Consider the following 18,802-nt stretch of genomic DNA (forward strand, 5'->3'; position numbering starts at 1 on the left):
TTATTTCATTAAATATTTCTCAATTGTAACCAAAAATTTTTAATTCTTTTTTTTTTGGTGAGGCAATTGGGGTTAAGTGACTTGCCCAGGGTCACACAGCTAGTAAGTGTGAAGTGTCTGAGGCAGGATTTGAACTCAGGTCCTCCTGACTCCAGGGCCAATGCTCTATCCACTGCACCACCTAGAAGCCCCTAATTCTTTTTTTTTTAATTTTGAGTTCTGAATTCTCTCCCTCCCTCCCTCTCTCCTGCACCCATTGAGAAATCAAGTAATATGATATTGACTGTACATGTGGTCATTCAAAACACAATTCCACATTAGCCATGTTGCAAAAGAAAACACATACACAAAACTCAAGAAAAATAAAGTTTAAGGAAGTATTTTTCAATCAGCACTCAGAGTACATAATTTCTCTCTGGAGGTGAATAGTATTTTCATCAATGGGAACCTTGAAACTGTCTTGGATTAATGTCTTGATCAGAGTAGCTTAGTCTTCCAGAGTTGTTTATTCTTTTAATATTGCTGCTACTGTGTATTTTATTCTTCTGGTTCTGCTCACTTCACTTGGCATCAGTTCATATAAGTCTTTCCAAGTTTTTCTGAAATGATCTTACCCTTTTCTATTCCCATTCAATTTTCTCCAGAGTTCTAGCATATCTAACTTTGCTGACAGTGTTTTATTCTTAATTTTTTTCTTCTTTACTTTATTGTTAGGTGTATCTAGCTCTGAGAGGAGAAAGATGAGGTCCCCCATTAGTATAGCTTTACTATTTTCTCCTGTAATTCATTTAACTTTTCCTTTAAGAATTTGGATGCTATGTCATTATACATACACATATACATAATTAATTTTGATATTAATTCATTGTTTATGGTGCCTTTAAATAAGATGTGGGTTCCCTGCTTATCTCTTTTAATTGGGTCTATTTTTCCTTTTGCTTTGTCTGAGATCACGATTGCTATCCCTGCCTATTTTACTTCAGCTAAAGCATAATAGATTCTGCTCCAGCCTCTTATTTTTACTCTGTGTATGTCTGTTTCAAGTGTGTTTCTTGTAAACAACATATTATTGGATTCTGATTTCTAATCCATTCTGCAATCTTCTTCCATTTTATAGATGAGTTCAATCTTTTGACTCATTTCTTTATGTCTCATGGAGGCATTAGCTTTCACTTGCCCAATTTTAATTCTTAAGTAATTATTTTCTGAAGTGAGCTTTTGTATCTCTTTTTCCACTTGACCAGCTCTGCTTTTTAAGGTAGCATTTTCTTCAGTATTTTTGTCTCTCTTTTACCAAGCTTTTGCCTTTTCATATTTTTTCCTTTGCTCTCATTTCTTTACCTAATTTTTCTTCAAAAATTCTTATTTTATTTTGAAAATCTTTTTAGCTCTTTCAGGAATTGTGCTTGAGTCTGATTCACATTTTTTGAGGTTTTGCTTATATCTGTTTTGACTTCATTATCTTCTGAGTTTGTATCTTGATCTTCCCTGTTACCATAGAACTTTTTAGCATCTGGTATTTTGGGGTTGTTTGTTCATTTTCCCACCCTATTTCTTGATTTCAAACTTTACATTAAATTTCACATTGCTCAAAGCATGGCGGTGGGGGGAGGCGGGGGAAGGGGAAGAGAAAAGGCCCTCTCCCAAACTTCAGGTGTTTTCACACTACTATTTCCAGAGCTAGTTCTGAAGGATTGGAAATGTTCAGTGCTTCCAAGGTGGAGTGATCTGGGGAGAGGTATAATCACTGCTCTCCTGGTCTGCACTCTGTTCCTTACCCAGAAAGGGTCTCTTATCCCTTGGGAATGTAATAGATACTATTCCTCAGAGTCCCTGCTCCCTCTTTACTTAAAGTGTTCCTCTCTGTCCTTGAACTGTGACCCAGAAGTGGGTATAGGGAATAGTGTTGCCAAATTACATCAAGACTTGTGTCCATGATAGTACAGGGTCACTATAATGTCTTTCTGACTAGTTTCAAGGTCTCCTTACTGTACCTGGCCTGAAAGTTCCCAAAACTGCTGCTTCTGTCACTATCACCTAGTCCTACCAATGGTGTTGTTCTGGACCAGCCTCTATCCCCATGTCACAAATCTCCCTTTCTGATCTCCTAAGTTGTCTTGAGCTAGAAGAATGTCTCATCCTGACCTTTTTTGCCTCTGGTTCTGCAGAATTTGATTTGAGGTGGTATTTAAAGTTGTTTGGAGGAGACTATTTGGAGAGTTGAGTTGGGGTTGCTGCCTCTACTCAGTTATTTTGGCTCCACCCCTGAAAGTGGCAAATTTAATACTTGTTCTACCTAACTCCAAGCATTCACAAGTTCATAGATTTAGAATTGAGAGACTCCTTAAAGATCTCTTGTCCAATTACTTCATTTTACAGATGAAGAAACTGAGTCCCAGAGAGGTTGCAAGCATAATAACCATCAAAGGTAGTATTTGAAGCTGAGTTTTTATTCAGAACCAGTGCTCCGTCCACTATACTTTTCCTTGCATTGTGGTGAGCCTCAAATAAAATAGTTTAAGCAAAAGTGCTTTTTCAAAAATTATTCAATGCAGTAAAAAAAAAAAACCCAGAGCAGTCAAAAATTATTCAATCAATAAACATTTATTAAGTGCCTAGAATGTTGCAAGCCTTATGTTAAAACAATAAAGTCCTCTACAAAGGTCTTGTTATTATCTTTAGTAGCAATAGTAATAGTTAAAATAGGGGCAGCTAGGTGGCGCAGTGGACAGAGCACAGGCCCTGGATTCAGGAGGACCTGAGTTCAAATCTGACCTCAGACACTTGACAGTTACTAGCTGTGTGACCCTGGGCAAGTCACTTAACCCCAATTGCCCCATTTCTAAAAAGGAAAAAAAAAGTAATAGTTAAAATAATAATAAATATTCATTGGTCAGTTTTTTAATTATTTTAAGATGTTGGAGCTCCTTTAGAACCAGGCCTGTTTTGCCTCTCTTTGTATCCCCAGGAAAGTACCTGGCAAATAATAAATTGTTTAAAAATGCTAGTTGACTGACAACTGTTCCTAGAGCAGGCTGTTCCTGTGGGTGGGCAATTTCCTTCTTGCCTTAAATTGAACAATCAGATTGAGGACAGAAGTCTGCTAGAGGACGTTTCTCTTTTCTGTATTCAAAGTACATGCATTATTCAACATAAGCAAGAGCTGAACTTTCCACCAGGAAACATAAAAATCAAAAGACAAATGTTTTCACATTATGTGCCTCAAATGAATGGAAACTAATCCAGAAAGGTACCAGGAGAAGCATGGGGGAAATGTGCCTCTATGATATCCTGCCAAGAAATCTTCTACCTTCAGCTGTACTCACATTTAAATAATGATTGAATCTGAGAACTGGCAGAAGATGTAGGGCCTCTTCCATTTTGTGGATGATGAAACTGAGACCTAGAACAGTTATTTGATTTGCTCAAAGGTACACAACTAGTTAGTGGCAGAGGTGAGGCTGTAATCCAGGTCTCCTGATCCAGGTCACATTGTCATTCAATAAAGGAAGAAATGTGATCCATTTTAAGCTCTTTCTTGAACACCTATAATATACAAACAAAAAAAAAGAGCCCAAATCCTTTACCACAGCTTATAAATTTAAAGATGCAAGGGACCTTGAAGATTACCTACTCCAACTTCCTCATGGGATCATAGATTTAGAGCTGGAAGTGACTTCAGAGGCCATCTAGTCCAACCCCTTAATTTTACAGATGAGAAAACTAGGAATCAGAAAGAATGAGGCTAGGATTTCAATGAGAAGGCAGTGGGAGGGGGTGCTGTGAGAGGCTTGAAGAGAGAAGATTGGGAACAGCCACTGTGGAGAGTGGACTGTTGAATTAATTTGGGAGGAGTAATAAACGGATTGCCTTGCTCCAGTGAGAGCCCAGTTGAAATTATATAATATATAAATCCCAGTCATCAAGGTCATATGACCTCCTCCAACTCCCTACAGCAGAACATGAGAGGGAGAGAATGATACCAATTGTGAGAATGATAGTGTTGCAGTTTAGCAATGTGTGTGCAGTGATAGGACAGAGGAGGATGAGATTTGAGAAGGATACTTTGAGTTGAACTAGTTCCCTAATGGGTCCATATTGAGAAGGGAAACAAGTATAACTAGTGTCAGAATGATAGCCAGAATAATAACTGAGGGGTGAAGAGACTAGAGGTCATTGTGAAGATGAAAAATAGACTTAGTATTAAGCTATATGGAGGGATGGAATGATAAAGAAATTAAGAGAGGATTTAGGAATATGAATATTTTATGTCAGTACTGAAATAATAGTGGCTGATGGTAAGATCAAAGCTGTGATAATCCCTGATTATGTGTAGCACAGGTGAAGTACAGAAGTACTCACAGGAGTTGGGTAGACTGAGGATGTGGACGGTTAGGGTATGTGAGGGAATGTCAACATAGATGCTCATGTACCATAGTATGAGGGCAAGAGTTGGGATGTTGGGATAAAGAAGGAGATTCCAGATCAGGCACCATATTCATTGAGAAAGAGGAAAACTGTCCTGGAGGTTGCTATGAAAACACCCATGAGGATCTGGTTTGGCTCTTAAATTTGAATAGAATGAATATGGAAATGGAAATGAAAGCCAGGGATTACATTTCATGCTGGGGAAACTAGGTATCAATGAGAGTTAGAAATTGAAAGAGCATAAGATGAAGAGGTCTGAAATGAAGGGAAGTATATTAATTATAGAGCAGGTTTTCCAGAAATCACAGTGGAAGGGGAAGACAGATATAGAGAGTTGAAGTTGATGTGGATGGAGAGTCAATATCACTAGGACCAGGAGAGCAAGAAGGGGACAGGATTTGCTACCTATTGGGGAATGAGTCCAGGTAGTAGGCCCTGCTATTGAAGACAAGTAAGTAAAATGTTCTTGGATTTCTCTCACCTTACGGGCTTGTGGCAAGACCTCACAATCAATGCCTGCCACAATAGCCTGGTATTCTGAGCCTTCAGGAATCCTAACATACACTCCTTATTCACACAACATTTATTTTGTAATCTCCATGACTTGTCACTGACTGTCCCCCATGCCTCGAATGCATTTCCTCCTCACCTTCATCTTCACCTCCACCTCTTGGAACCACTGGTTTAATGTTCAAGCATTACTTTCTACATGAAGTCTTTCCTGTTATCTTAGCTGCTTGTCCCCTCCCTCCCCAAAATACCTTGTCTTTATGTTACACATATTCTGAATACAATTATACACATTTATGTTGTCTCCTCCATTAAAATGTAAGTTCCCTGAGGGCAGGGACTATTTCACTTTTGACTCTGAATCCTCAACACCTAACACAATGTCTGACACATAGAAGATGCTTATTGTTTAGAGATTTCATGAGGATGATGGGACTTGATCTGGGACTTAAAGAATAGATAGAAAAAAGAAGGATTTTCTAGGTAAGGAGAAAAATATGGACAAAAGTGTGGAAACAGAAATGATGAGCAGAAGACAGCAAGAAGGCACAAATCCATGCAGGAGAATAGGAAGAAATATATTAGATGTAAAGGAAGAGTATGGATGGCCTAGGAAACTCCAATACAGGAGTTATGATATGATTCAATAGGATATGGATTCATGAAATGATAAAATAGTGTTTTCAGAATATTAGTTTGACAGCAAAATGCAAGATGAATGAGAAGAGACAGAAAAAAGGACACCAGCTAAGATATTATACTCTCATAAAAATTTAGTCATGAAGTAATAAAGGTCAGTATTTCTATAGGGATAAATGAAAATGTAGAGTAAAAGACAAATCCAAAAAAAAATGAAAACAAGAAATAACCAAATTTAGTAGCAAGCAATGAAAGGTAAAACAAGGAGTATGCTGGTAAATGTTTAATATCCAGATCTGGAGGGAGAGGGGTATTATACACAAGAAATGCCTTTAAGTTTAATCTGCATTATTAACATTTTCTCCATTACTTTCTTAAGTTTAGTCAATCAGCAAAACAATAAATCATGTGCTTACTTGTAGAATATACTGATTTCCAAGGTGTAAATGTTCATACTGAAAACCTAACAGCCTTCTCCAGCCAGTTCAAGTTGGATTCAGAACACCCTTAGATACAACCACATAGTAACCCCAAAATCTTTAACTTGGCAGACTGGGATAAAAGTATTATAAAAAAATGAAGAAAGATAGGGAGCTCCTTCTTAGGGAATTCCTTCTTGGATAAAAGATACTGAGTTCAATTTTTTTCATGTTGAGTTTGAAGTAATGGCAGGATATCTTTTCACATGATAAAATCCTACAAGGATTTCACCTCCAAATACTTATGCCATCTAAGATCTTCTGAGTAGATATTCGCCCCTCAGTACTTAAAGCTCTCCAGGGAAAAATAATCCAAGACCTCTCTCAGTTTTCCAGTCTAATTGAAAATACTTTATTGTCATCAAAGATTTTCCCTTACCTAGATCTACATTGCTCCAAGTTGACCAATTCCTCTTGATCCCAGTTCAGAGTGTTTGATCCTAATATTCATATAGTGCCCTAACATCAAAATATCAAAGTTACTCCAGTAACAAATAGCAACAATTCAATGACTTGAAGTCCTGTTGTTTCTTCTTTGGAAATATTTTGTCTCAAAGGACATGGGTTCAAATCTAGACACTTTTGAAATATTTTGTCTCAAAGGACATGGGTTCAAATCTAGACACTGTCACTTCCTACCTGTGTGACCTTGGATAACTCACCTAACTTCTCTAGTCCTTGGTTTCTGCATTTTCCAAAAACAACAACAGCAACAAAAACAAATAAAACAAACAAAAAATATCTCTTTAACAAGTATATTGTGTCCACTTTATAACAGAGGCCGCTCTTTGTTTTGGTCTATTGTACATTGAAATCTAAGAAAATAAAAGTAACTCAAGGCTGGATTAGATAGATGGCTTTTAAGGGTCATCCCAGGTCTAATTCTCTAATTTCATGATACAGCATAATCACTAATTTGATCCTAGATTTCTTCCACACTTACAAATGACCTTTTACTGCCAAACAAGCCCAATTTCTTAACCTTCCTAGGCCTTCAATTGCAACTGTTTAATCATGCTTGCTACTCTCCTCTGGACCCCTTCCAAGTTTTCTAAATCAATCCCTGCTAATTTGTGAAGCCCAAATTAGACAACGCATTCAGAAGACTGTCCAATTTGGTCATAGAGCAGCAGAAAAGGTGCTGCTTGTTTCTTAGGGGCCAGGCAGTACAAGGAGCTATTAATTTTACCTAATCTTAGCTGCTAATTCCCAAAAAGGGAAGGGGAGGGTCTTAGATGCTATATATTAGTTACCCTAATATAACCTCCAAACTATTGCCATTATGTAAATTAGAAAAAATAGTACACAAATATTTTGTAACTTTTAACATACTATTTTTCTGCTCTGCTAGTAGGCAACAAGGATGGAAATTAAGACATCAGAAGACAAAATATTCTACAAAATCCATGAACTCAATTGCCTGAATTTGTAAAATGTCTCTTCAAAAAGAAATTATATGGGGCAGCTAGGTGGTGCAGTGGATAAAGCACCGACCCTGGATTCAGGAGTACCTGAGTTCAAATCCGGCCTCAGACACTTGACACTTACTAGCTGTGTGACCTTGGGCAAGTCACTTAACCCCCATTTCCCCACACCAAAAAAAAAAAACATACTTAGTAAAGCACATTAATGCCTAGTTTTGAAAAATGTTTTAAATAGGTTTTAAAATGCTCAAAGAAAACCAAAGTTGAAGGACTAGATTACTATTACATGAATCTGGCTCCTTTACATTTTTGAGAGGACCAAACTCTATGAAGATATGGTTGCCCTTCTTACTAAAAGACTTTGGACTCCAAAAGTTGTTCTCCAGCTGAAGTACACCTTCACGAATGTTAAAATATATCATTAAGAAGTCTAGTGAGTGGGGCAGCTAGGTGGCACAGTGGATAAAGCACCGACCCTGGAGTCAGGAATGCCTGAGTTCAAATCCGGCCCATGACACTTAACACTTACTAGCTGTGTGACCCTGGGCAAGTCACTTAACCCCAATTGCCTCACTAAAAAAAAAAAAAAAAAAAAAAAAAAAGAAGTCTAGTGAGGGGGTGGCTAGGTGGTGCAGTGGATAAAGCACCGGCCCTGGATTCAGGAGTACCTGAGTTCAAATCTGGCCTCAGACACTTGATGCTTACTAGCTGTGTGACCCTGGGCAAGTCACTTAACCCCCATTGCCCCACAAAAAAACAAAACAAAACAAAACAAAACAAAACAAAACAAAACAAAACAAAACAAAAAAAGAAGTCTAGTGAGAAGAGGTTTCATCAGGAAAAGCATTAATAAATGACCACATTGGAAATAGTGCTTCAGCAGAAGTCAGGGCCAAATATTGCAAATAAATAAATTAAGGAGAAATTTCACATTTACAGAATGACAGAATTGGGGAAGAGAAAGGACTCATTCAGTGGGTATTTCTTTCAACCCATACTGGAACAAGAATCCCTTCTATAAACTAATGTAAAAGTGTGCATTTGATCTTTGCTTTAGGACTTCCAAAAAAGAGGAACCCACTACCTTCCCAGATAGCACATTCCAAGTTTGGAAAGGTCAAATTGTTAGGAAATGTTTTCCTTCCCTCAAACTTATATTTGTCTCTTTTCAGTTTCTACCTATTAATTCTAATTCTGCCTCTGGGACCAAGCAAAACAAGACTATCTCCTCTTTCATGCGTCAACTCTTCAACATCATCTCTGACAATCCTATGAGATGGAGTCCTAGATTTGGACTGAAGGGATCTGGCTTGAAGTCACAGCCATACTACACACGCTCTCTGTGACCCTGAGCAAATCAATTATATTACATTTTAAATCTGACCTTAAATTTTCCCATCTGTTAAATGAAAGAATACTGAATGTCATTGTCTATGAAACCCAAAATATGAGCATATGATTGCTTAGTCATACTAAAAAAAGAGGGAGGAAATTAATTATAATAGTATCCAAAATGGATCACACCAGGAAACCTCAAACTTTATTGCATACTGTTTGGTGGAGGAGTATATTTCAGATGGACCATGGATTCAAATAAATGAATCTCCTCTTCCATTTCAATTTCCCCCCCGACTATAATACTATTATTCCTTCAAGCATATTGGAGAGGTGGTAAATGATCATTTGATTTTTGTTATCTATAGTAAAATAGCTTTACCTCTTTCATTATAGAATATTAGAGGGGCAGCTAGGTGGCGAAGTGGATAGAGAACCGGCCCTGGAGTCAGGAGTACCTGAGTTCAAATCCGGCCTCAGACACTTAACACTTACTAGCTGTGTGACCATGGGCCAGTCACTTAACCCCAATTGCCTCACTAAAAAAAAAAAAAAAAAAAAAAAAAAAAGAGACTATAGAATATTAGAGTTCAAAAGACTACAGATACCATCTAGGACAGTGATTGTTCATTTTCACCACTAGTCATAGCAAAGTATCTCTTATATTTCAGTTCTATTTCCAGCAATCTCAACTGTCCAGAATGGAGATACATAATATGTTTATGAAGGAAAAGGCCCCACACAATCGTGCAGGAAAAATATCTGTTAAAAAAAAAAAGTCATGCATCTTACTCTGAGTGTGGAATTAGTCTTCAGTTTTCATTTGGACCCGACTGACTTATGAGGGTACAGGGACTGGCTTTTGATTTCATTGGTATAGGGAACTTCCAGATGAACAGCTTTCTTCTACCAATTCAGGATGTACCTTCTCTATAATTTAGAGTCTTAGAGTGTTGCCTAGGGCAGTAGTGTCAGCTCATATAGAAACAGAAGTGACTAAACTGTATTTCACATAGTACCTTAGAAAAATACACAGTAATATCATCTGCATTTTCTGATATATTTATTTTGTTAAACATTCCCATTTACATTTTTATCTGCTTCAGGCAGGCCATGGACCACGTGTTTGATACCTCTGACTGAAGGCACTGAGAGGCAAGTGACTTACCCTTGGTCCTACAGACAGTATGTATAATAATCGAAGGTTGAACCCAGGTCTTCCTGGCTCTGAGGCCAGCTTTCTATCCATTATAGCACAATTTCAATGATATAACCACAATATAAAATAAGGTTACTGATTTTTTTTGATGAGGCAATAAGGGTTAAGTGACTTGCCCAAGGTCACACAGCTAGTAAGTGTCAAGGATCTGAGGCCGGATTTGAACTCAGGTCCCCCTAAATCCAGGGCCAGTGTTCTATCCACTGCACTACCTAGCTGTCCTAGGTTACTGATTTTTAAAGTTATGTTGGGGTTTTTTTCCAATATTGAATGAGACATGGGCAAAAGTTCCAGAGGTAAATATTCTCATTATAGCATGAAAGGAGACAAAAGAACTGTGGAAAACAGACAGAAAAACCATAAATGCACTAAAATGTGGAGATGTTAAACACCTCAGTATCTGCTGTGTTGCATGTTACCACTGATTCTCATAATGACCAAGAAAATGTATCAGAAATAGAAAAAAATATTTAAAAAGAAATATAAACAGAACCAAAACAATTTTTATGAAAGTATTTTGGAAATAGATTACTCTAAGGCCCCAAGAGAAAATTATAAGAAACAACTGAAAATATAAAATATTTCCATATTCCCTGCAAAGACTACATTTATTATTTATCATGTCACACCAGGAGTCGGGCTGTCATTTTACCTTAATTCTTAAACACAAATTAATTAACCATAGTATAGGCATTACAAAGCCTTCACCATTTTGCACTAGTATAACCCAAGATTTATTTAGGATAAAATAAGAGTATTAAGTATTTTACCGTTTGAAGATTAAGATGCATCTTTTTTGTCTTTTCTACAACCTCCTTCCTTACACTTTCACTCTTTATTGGTACAAATAGAATGGATCGTAGGGGAAGAAAGAGAATATAATTTATATTTTTCAACTTATATACTAATTTTCTGTAAGAGCTGCATGGGACAGAAATCGAAGTAAATTGCCCAAAATACTATCTCTGTTTCACCTCAAAGATGGTCAAAGTCAGATGCACAATTCTCCTTATGGTAACAATTTCAAATTATTCACATTTCAATGAGTAAGTCTTCTTCATATGCTAAAATGTAATATGACAAAACAGAAAACAAAATTAAAATGACAAAGACCTAAAGAAATTTACATTCTAAGAATTGTAGCTTACACAGCTTATGAACTGAAAAGTGAAACACATCTATTAAAATGTAATTATACCAGAGAAATAGAATGGATAGAACAGTTCATATTGACTTTGGATTTAATATGAACTGAATTGCTGGAACTCAATTACCTCTATAGAACTCGAATTTTTGGAACCTTTAAGGTACCTAGGGACATATTAAGTTTTTTGTTGTTGTGATTAAGGGAAATAAATTATGTTACATGTGCATAATCATGATAAGGTGAAATACCTCTGGGAGTAATCTGCTTATAGTTATCAAGAAGGGGCAGTACTTGTAAGCTTTCCCAAAACTCAGAAGAAAAACTTAAAATTAATCATTTAAATTTCTTACTATCATTGGAAAAAAATGAAAAGGGGGCATAACATATACCTAATGGAAAGGTAGACAATTAAAGCAAAAATCATAAGAGCAATATATCGGAAACCTAAGTGAAAAGCTGTTTAATTAGAGAGTAAAATTAAGTAAACCATTTTCAAAAGCATGAAATCTGGGATGAGAAATATTTGCCTGGTCACCTCTTTGATGATTTTGTACCTCATTTGTATGATACTGACCACAACCCATTCATATTTGCTTATCCATAACATTTTATAAATCCTCCACACAGCTCACACTAAGTAGATAGTTTCCCTCCCCAGTCCCAACATATGTGCTAATGCTCCCTTTCCCTTTTCCCTTATTTACTGGATACTAAACTTCTATCCCCATCCTTGCCAGAGAGAACCCAGAATTGATAGCCAGAAGAAACTAAGAATTCCTGGTCTACTCTGACTCTTAAGTAAACTTCCCCCTTTCCAGTGATGGGAGATTGCTCTCTCCTCTAGGAACCTCACCTTGTGGAACAGACACCCTGATGAATCCCAGGGACACCTGGGCCTTGCAATCTGCTATGTTACTCAACTCTTAGGACTTCTGAACCTTTCCATTCACCTTACAGCTCAAGATTTTTATGTGTATTGTTTTCCCAATTAGAGTGTAAACTCTGTGACAGCAAGACCTGTCTTCAGTTCTACTTGTATCATCGATGATTAGCACAGTGGTTGGCACATAGGAAATTCTTGACTTTTTTTCATTCATTCATTCATTCATTCACTTAACATGCCTGTCTTTAAACTGTTTCATATTTCTCATATACTAGTACAATTATTGAATTGCCCATCTATTATCCTTCACCCTCAAGAGTATGGACAGCCCACTTCCATATACTTGTCATACACTCCTTTGATGATATCTTTTACACCACTTCTTGTGGGTAAATTACCACTGGTAAACCTCCACACAAATCACGAGACTTGTTAATTAACATTTTGTCTCAACTAGTATGGAAAAGACTGAGATGATGCTCATTCCAACTATGCAGGAAATAAAAGATTACAGAATTCCATACCACAGAAAAATATTGCTATGGCCACCTCTCATTAGCTTGGCTCTTTATTTATATAATTACCCAGTTTTCTCTTTTAGCCAATGGCCCCTGGAAAAGCTAACCTACCCTTCATGAAGGAGAGACTGAATGAAGTCTCTTTTTTTTTTTGCTAACAGAGCAGAATAAAATCCCTTTTCTCCATATTAGAGAGGTCTTTCACCTTTCCAGTGTCATTATCTAAAAACAGACTTGAAGTTACAATGAAGATATAAGATGAAAAAGCAAATTTCCCACACCCCCTTCTAAATTCAAAGTAGTTTCCAATACAGCCTGATTAAAATCTAATTAAACTGAAGAAATGAAAGAATAAAAAATAAAGCAAATGCCACGTAACATGGAATAGCATATTTTGTCATTTTAAAACCTTGCAGTTTATTTTTTCTCAACTTTGAAGCATCTCTGGTTTCCAACAGCAATGAGTCCATATTTATTTTAGTTTCTTTCAAGGTAAGATTTGAATGGTCATTAACAAGTCTTCTATGAAAATCTCTGCAGCTCACTACAATTTAACAGACTATGTGCAATGTCCTAGGGAATGGGGGTGGTGAGACAAAAATAAAAGAACCCCTTCCCTCAGGGGCAGTTAGGTGGTGCAGTGGATAGAGCACAGAGCTTAATATGGAAAAATATATCTTGCTGAGTTCAAATGTTGCCTCAGACATTTACTAGTTGTGTGACTTTATTTGCCTCAGTTTCTTCATCTGTAAAATAACAGGAGATGGCAAACCACTCCAGTATCTTTTTCAAGAAAATCCCAAATGGAGTCACACAGAGTCAGATATTACTGAACAAGAGCAACAGTTCCCTTAGTAGTTTATACTCCATTATGGTTCCCTATAATTTTTCCCTCATTCCTTGCAACCAGATCTCCTTCCCCAGAGTTACTGCCTCATTATTTTCTATGTTGCTAGGGAGCTCACAAGAAGTCGTTCATTCAGTCAATAAATATTTATTAAATGCCTACTATGTGCCAGGCAGTATGCTAGAAGCTGGAGATAGAAAGGCAAAAGGCAGTACTTGTTCTCAAAGAATTCACAGTATTAGGGCAAACAATGAGGTTAACTAAGGGTAAGGACAAAGTAGAGGGACTCTTCGTGAAGTTGTCTTTGAATTATAGGATATAAACTTCTAGCATTATTCTTCCTAGATCCATCATTTTTATGTCCTCTGAAGTGGAAGTATTATTTCTATCAATATAAAGTTTTCCCTACCTTTTTCCCTACCTACCCTACATTTTATGTTCCAGGAGAACATGGTCACAAGTAGTTTATTTAGGGGTATACTGATAAAGGGTTAGCAAATCCTCAAAAATACACACATGACATAATTTTGGATTTTCTTTGCATTCTTAACATTTTCTCTATCACTTTCTTAAGTCTGGAGAGTCAACAAAACAATAAATTGAGCCATGATCTATAGCATCTGCTGATTTGCAAGGTATAAATGCTCACAGTAAAAATTGAACCATAAGCTTGAGTGGGCCAGCCAGCGCAGTTGCTGATCCTATCTAAATTTAATATCTGCCCCCCTAGTTCTCTGAAAAGGGAAGAAGGAAGGAAAGAAGGAAGGAAGGGAGGGAGGGAGGAAGAAAGAGAGAGAGAAACCGGAAAGAAGGGAAGAATAAAGGGAGGGGGAAAGGAGAAAGAGAAGGAAAGGAGAAAAAAGGAAAGAAAATAAAAAGTGAGAATAAGGGGAGAGAGAGAGAGAGAGAGAGAGATATTATTAGCACTCTCCTCCCAAATCAGAATCATGAGGGGAGGAAAGAAGCTTCTTCTGTTGATATCTAAAGGAAAGCAGTTTTTGTCTTTGGCATAAGTCTCTGTCTTCTTGCATAAGATTTGTTAGAAATTTTCATGTCGATTAATTTTTCATATTTTTAGTTCTACTAAGAATTTTTAAAATTGAACCAAAGTTCTATTCCAATGCCCTGTTATGGTTTGGAGGTCGCCATGGACTCCTAAAGGTTTTGATACAAAAGTGTCATTTATAGGCTCAAGGATAGACTGCCCTAGGAGTATCCTAGAAAAGCTTTCTTCAGAAAGGCTAATCTTGAGTGTGTTGGCCAACTGGTGATGACTTTTTAACCACAGCAACTCTTGAAAAACATATACTAAGGTATGGAAAATCATGATATGCATTGATAGAGTGATTATTCATGCGGTGACTTTATAAATCTTTTGACTATGAAAGTAGAAAAAATCGTTAAAGCATCAAAGGGTTAGTCAATTTTTGAAATAAGGATGAGACAAATTATGGAGCATGTTATTGTAAATAGTTATTTTTAAGTGATATGTACTGTTTATACTATTTATACAAGAATTTCAGAGAAAATTGTCTTTTATCTCCTCTATAAAGTTTCCATTTGCAAAAGAAAAAAAAGTTGTTGCATGGTGCAAAGAAAATAAAACTGGATTTGGAGTCAAAAAACCCAGACACATCCTGGCTCTGACACTTCCTGTAAGACCTTGAGTAAGTTACCTCCCCAATCTTAGTTTCCACATGTGGAATAGGAGAGAACTAGAATGTGTGTGTGTGTGTGTCGGTGTGTGTGTCGGTGTGTGTCTCTGTGTGTGTGTTAATCTCTAAAGTCCTTTCCAGTCTGAAATCCTATTATCTGATGTTCCTTTTTTTAATTTCTAGGGGCCAGATGTCAATTGAAGGTAGTCACAGTCTAAAAAAAATCTTCCTGATGTTATGCTATCCCATGGCAAGTAATTATAAAAAAACCCAACCACATACTCTACAATGTGTTATACTAAGAGACAATATTTAGTCTACATAGAGCAGCTTACTTACGTCTGGGGCTCCTTTTCATTTTGCTGTTTGTGCTGTGGTTGAAGAACGTTATTTACCAGCTCAGTGATCCCACTAAAGGGAAACCACCTGTTTAAATAAGCAAATAATGTGACTAAATTACCAAATCAATAATACTCTGTGGTCAAATGTTTTCTTATCCAATCATAACAAAAAAGAGTGAGATAGAAACAGGCGGGGAGAAAGCTACAGCCAATGGGAGTGTGAGCTGCGATCATCTGTCAGCCAATTAGACTAGAGAGAAATAGAGGTTTGACACTTCACCAATCCACAAGCAGGCAGCAAGAAACGACATCCAGCCACTATCGTGGATGAAGTAAGAAGCTACAGGCAGCTAGCTGTCTTACAAGGCGGTGGGGAAAGCAGCAGATGACACACTAGCTGCAGTCTACCAAGTATTAGTGCTAAGCTAATACCGTCAGAGGGGCAGGAAGCAGAATGGGACAGAGGGCGAGAAATAAGTCTACTGCACTCTCGGTTTACTTACTGTGTCGCCTGGGGTTTGGGTTCTTCTTTGGCCCTAAAAAGATAAGTTTGCACAACTGAGTGCAGTGGAACTAAAAACCATCGTCTCCCTACCCATCTATGTTCTATGCAATATTGGACAGATAAAATAAGATCTGGCTTTCCCTAAGGACTGATTCACTCCCTAGGGACTCACCGAAATATTGAGCATGAGATTCCTCCTTTTTTTCATTTTACATCTAAAATTGAAGCTGTCTAATCTGCGATTTTAAAAGCACTAAGATGGAAGTGCTGCTGAAATTATAAAGCACCGGGGTCCATACCTTTCAAGCTCTCTGCGCCTTATTTTATTCTTAACAATACTGTCACATGGAAAGTACTAAACTACTAAAAAAAGAAAAGAAAAATTACAAATAATATGTATTGAAGGTAAAAATAAATTCTTATTTTGGGAGGGGAGTGAGGGAAAACATTCAAGTGATCCTGAGAGGCGGGTGTGGTGTAGTGGATACAATGCGGGAGTTAGAAAGACCTGGGTTCAAATCAGTTCCAGCTGTGTGACTTTAAGCAATCATTTCACCTCTCTGATCCTCAGGAAACTCCCCACTAGGAGTCACCACTAATACACTAGATTAAATATGGAATGTTTTCTTAGTTGATGTTTGATGTATTGATGTAATTATCTTCATCCACTGTTTTATTTTTTTGGATTCACCATTTATTTCTTACCCTTCTATATAAATGAGATAAAAACATAAGTATTAAATCTAAAAACCAAGGATTTTATTCTCTTCTCATATAAACCCTAAAGATTAATTTGTCTCCTGCTTAACAATAACATAAAAAGAAAAAAATTGGGAGTCTGTAATGGATATAGCTTCAATGGGTTCAAACCTATTATTTCATCAGGGTAGGTGATTCTCAATGTGAAAATTCCTTACACCCTTGCAGATCTCCAACCTGCCAGCAGCATACAAACTTAGAAAATTTCCTGGAGAACTGAAGGTCATGCCACACAGCTAGTACGTGTCAGAAACAGAACTGGAACTGAGGTCAACCTGACTTCAAAGTCTACTGTCTATCCAATACACCATGCTACTTCTCATGAATATCAATGTCCTTTCACAAATAACTACATAGAAGAGCCACAAAGTATTAAATCAAAGAGTCATTTTAGATTAAAATGAAATTGCAACATTACTAAGTAAGCCCTGACAAATAAAAATAATCAGCTTAGGGTTTTTTTTTACGCCCAACTTCACAGGATACAATTTATGCTCTAGAAGTAAGCAGCTATTTGTTTTATCATTAGCTCTGGGTCTACATGAAGTCTGGTGTGAAGCACCTAGACCTTGCCCTGAGTTTATGATTACTTTTTCCCCTATCCAAGAGACAGCATATGGCTTAGTGGATAGAGGGTCAACTTTGCAGTCAGGGAGATCTGAGTTCAAGTCCTACTTCTGATACATATCAACTGGGTGAGCAGGGGCAAGTTATCTAATAATATGTGTTGAAGGTAAAATTAACTTTTTATTTTGGTAGGGAAAATGATTGAAGATCTGCACATGATTGTGTGACTCCGGTCAAGTCTCTTAACCATCCAGTGCCAAGTCTCTCAGAGTATAAATTGCCAAGAATGTACCAATATTCATTAATAGAGGGAGTTACCTATTTTCTCTAGCTGTTCCCCTATACCTGGAACCCACTCTATCCTCCATTCCAACTATTGACCTCACTGGCTTCCTTTAAGTCCCAACTACAGTAACATTTTCTACAGGAAACTTTCCCTAATCCCTCTTAATTCCAGTGCCTTCCCTCTGTTAATTATTTCCTGTTTATCCTATATATAGCTTGTTTCATACATATTTTTTTTGCATGTTGTCTTCTTCCTCCCCTTAGACTGTAAGCTCTTTGAGGGCAGGGACTGTCTTTTGCTTCTTTTTGTATCTACGACACTTAGCACAATGCCTGGCACATAATTGATGCTTAATAATATTTAATGAATGAATACCAAATAAATTACAGGTCCAGGCCTTATCCTTTACAATCTCAGATGCATAATACATAAGCTTCTGATTCAGATACAAACTGGAGGGAAGGTACCCTCCATCTGGGGAGTCTCTCTTTGCATCCAGCCACTTATAAAGCCCTTCTCCACAAAGAAATCCAGCTGCCTCAAGACCCCTCTGGCCACTTCATCTTCTGTAGCTTGTAGCCTTTTCTAGTTGATGCAAAGGACCTGACCCAATGCAAGTCTTTCAATCTCATCAAAAATTTTACTTCCTTCAGTTCTATGAATTCCTCTGTGTGGGTGTTCCCTCAACTAAAGCAGTGCTCAAGCACTTACAGGACTTTATAAAGGATCTTCAAGAGCTGCTGTAGCCAAAAAAGGAATCTCACCTTTTCTTCCACTTTACTCTCTTTCATGTACACAGAGTTACAGGGACACTGGCCTCTTTGCTGTATCTCCCACAAGACACTCCATCTCCCCCACAAGCCTCTGCACTGGTTGCCCCCCATGCCTCGAATATTTCCCCTCATCATCTACTCTTCCTGACTTCCCTGGCTTCCTTTAAGTTCCTTCAGCTAAAACTCCACCTTCTAAGAGAAGTCTTTTTCATCATCTACCTCCTTAATACCTTCCCTCTTTATTTACCTTGAATATAACTTCTATATAATATACACAATTGTTTGCCCATTATCTCCCCCATTCCATTGTAAGATCTTTGAGGGAAGGGACTGTTTTTACATTTCTTTGTGTCCCCAGTGCTTAGCACAGTACCTGGATTAAGTAAATCCTTAATAAATAAATGATTGTTGACTGACTGACCTTTCACCAACCTAGTGATGAAGAAAAATACATAAACAAAAGACACATGCAGTTCGTTTTGGACAC

General features: G+C 37.3%; 1 protein-coding gene across 30 annotated transcripts in view; it reads right to left on the reverse strand.

Annotated features, from left to right (window-relative positions):
- The window catches only part of RIMS2 (regulating synaptic membrane exocytosis 2), an 821,964-nt gene that overhangs the window by 670,185 nt on the left and 132,977 nt on the right, over nucleotides 1–18,802 (reverse strand). For 19 of the 30 annotated variants that reach the window (XM_043983450.1, XM_043983385.1, XM_043983377.1 and 16 more), the window contains exons 2-3: nucleotides 15,929–15,961; nucleotides 15,424–15,510 (exon numbers count right to left, since the gene is read on the reverse strand). The exons of the other annotated variants lie outside the window; for them this stretch is intronic. In XM_043983450.1, coding sequence (XP_043839385.1) covers nucleotides 15,424–15,510; nucleotides 15,929–15,961 — 120 coding nt within the window. The remainder of the gene's footprint in view (nucleotides 1–15,423; nucleotides 15,511–15,928; nucleotides 15,962–18,802) is intronic. 30 annotated transcript variants of the gene reach the window in all.

Source organism: Dromiciops gliroides, chromosome 1 (genome assembly GCF_019393635.1).
Source record: "Dromiciops gliroides isolate mDroGli1 chromosome 1, mDroGli1.pri, whole genome shotgun sequence".
NCBI lineage: Eukaryota > Metazoa > Chordata > Mammalia > Microbiotheria > Microbiotheriidae > Dromiciops > Dromiciops gliroides.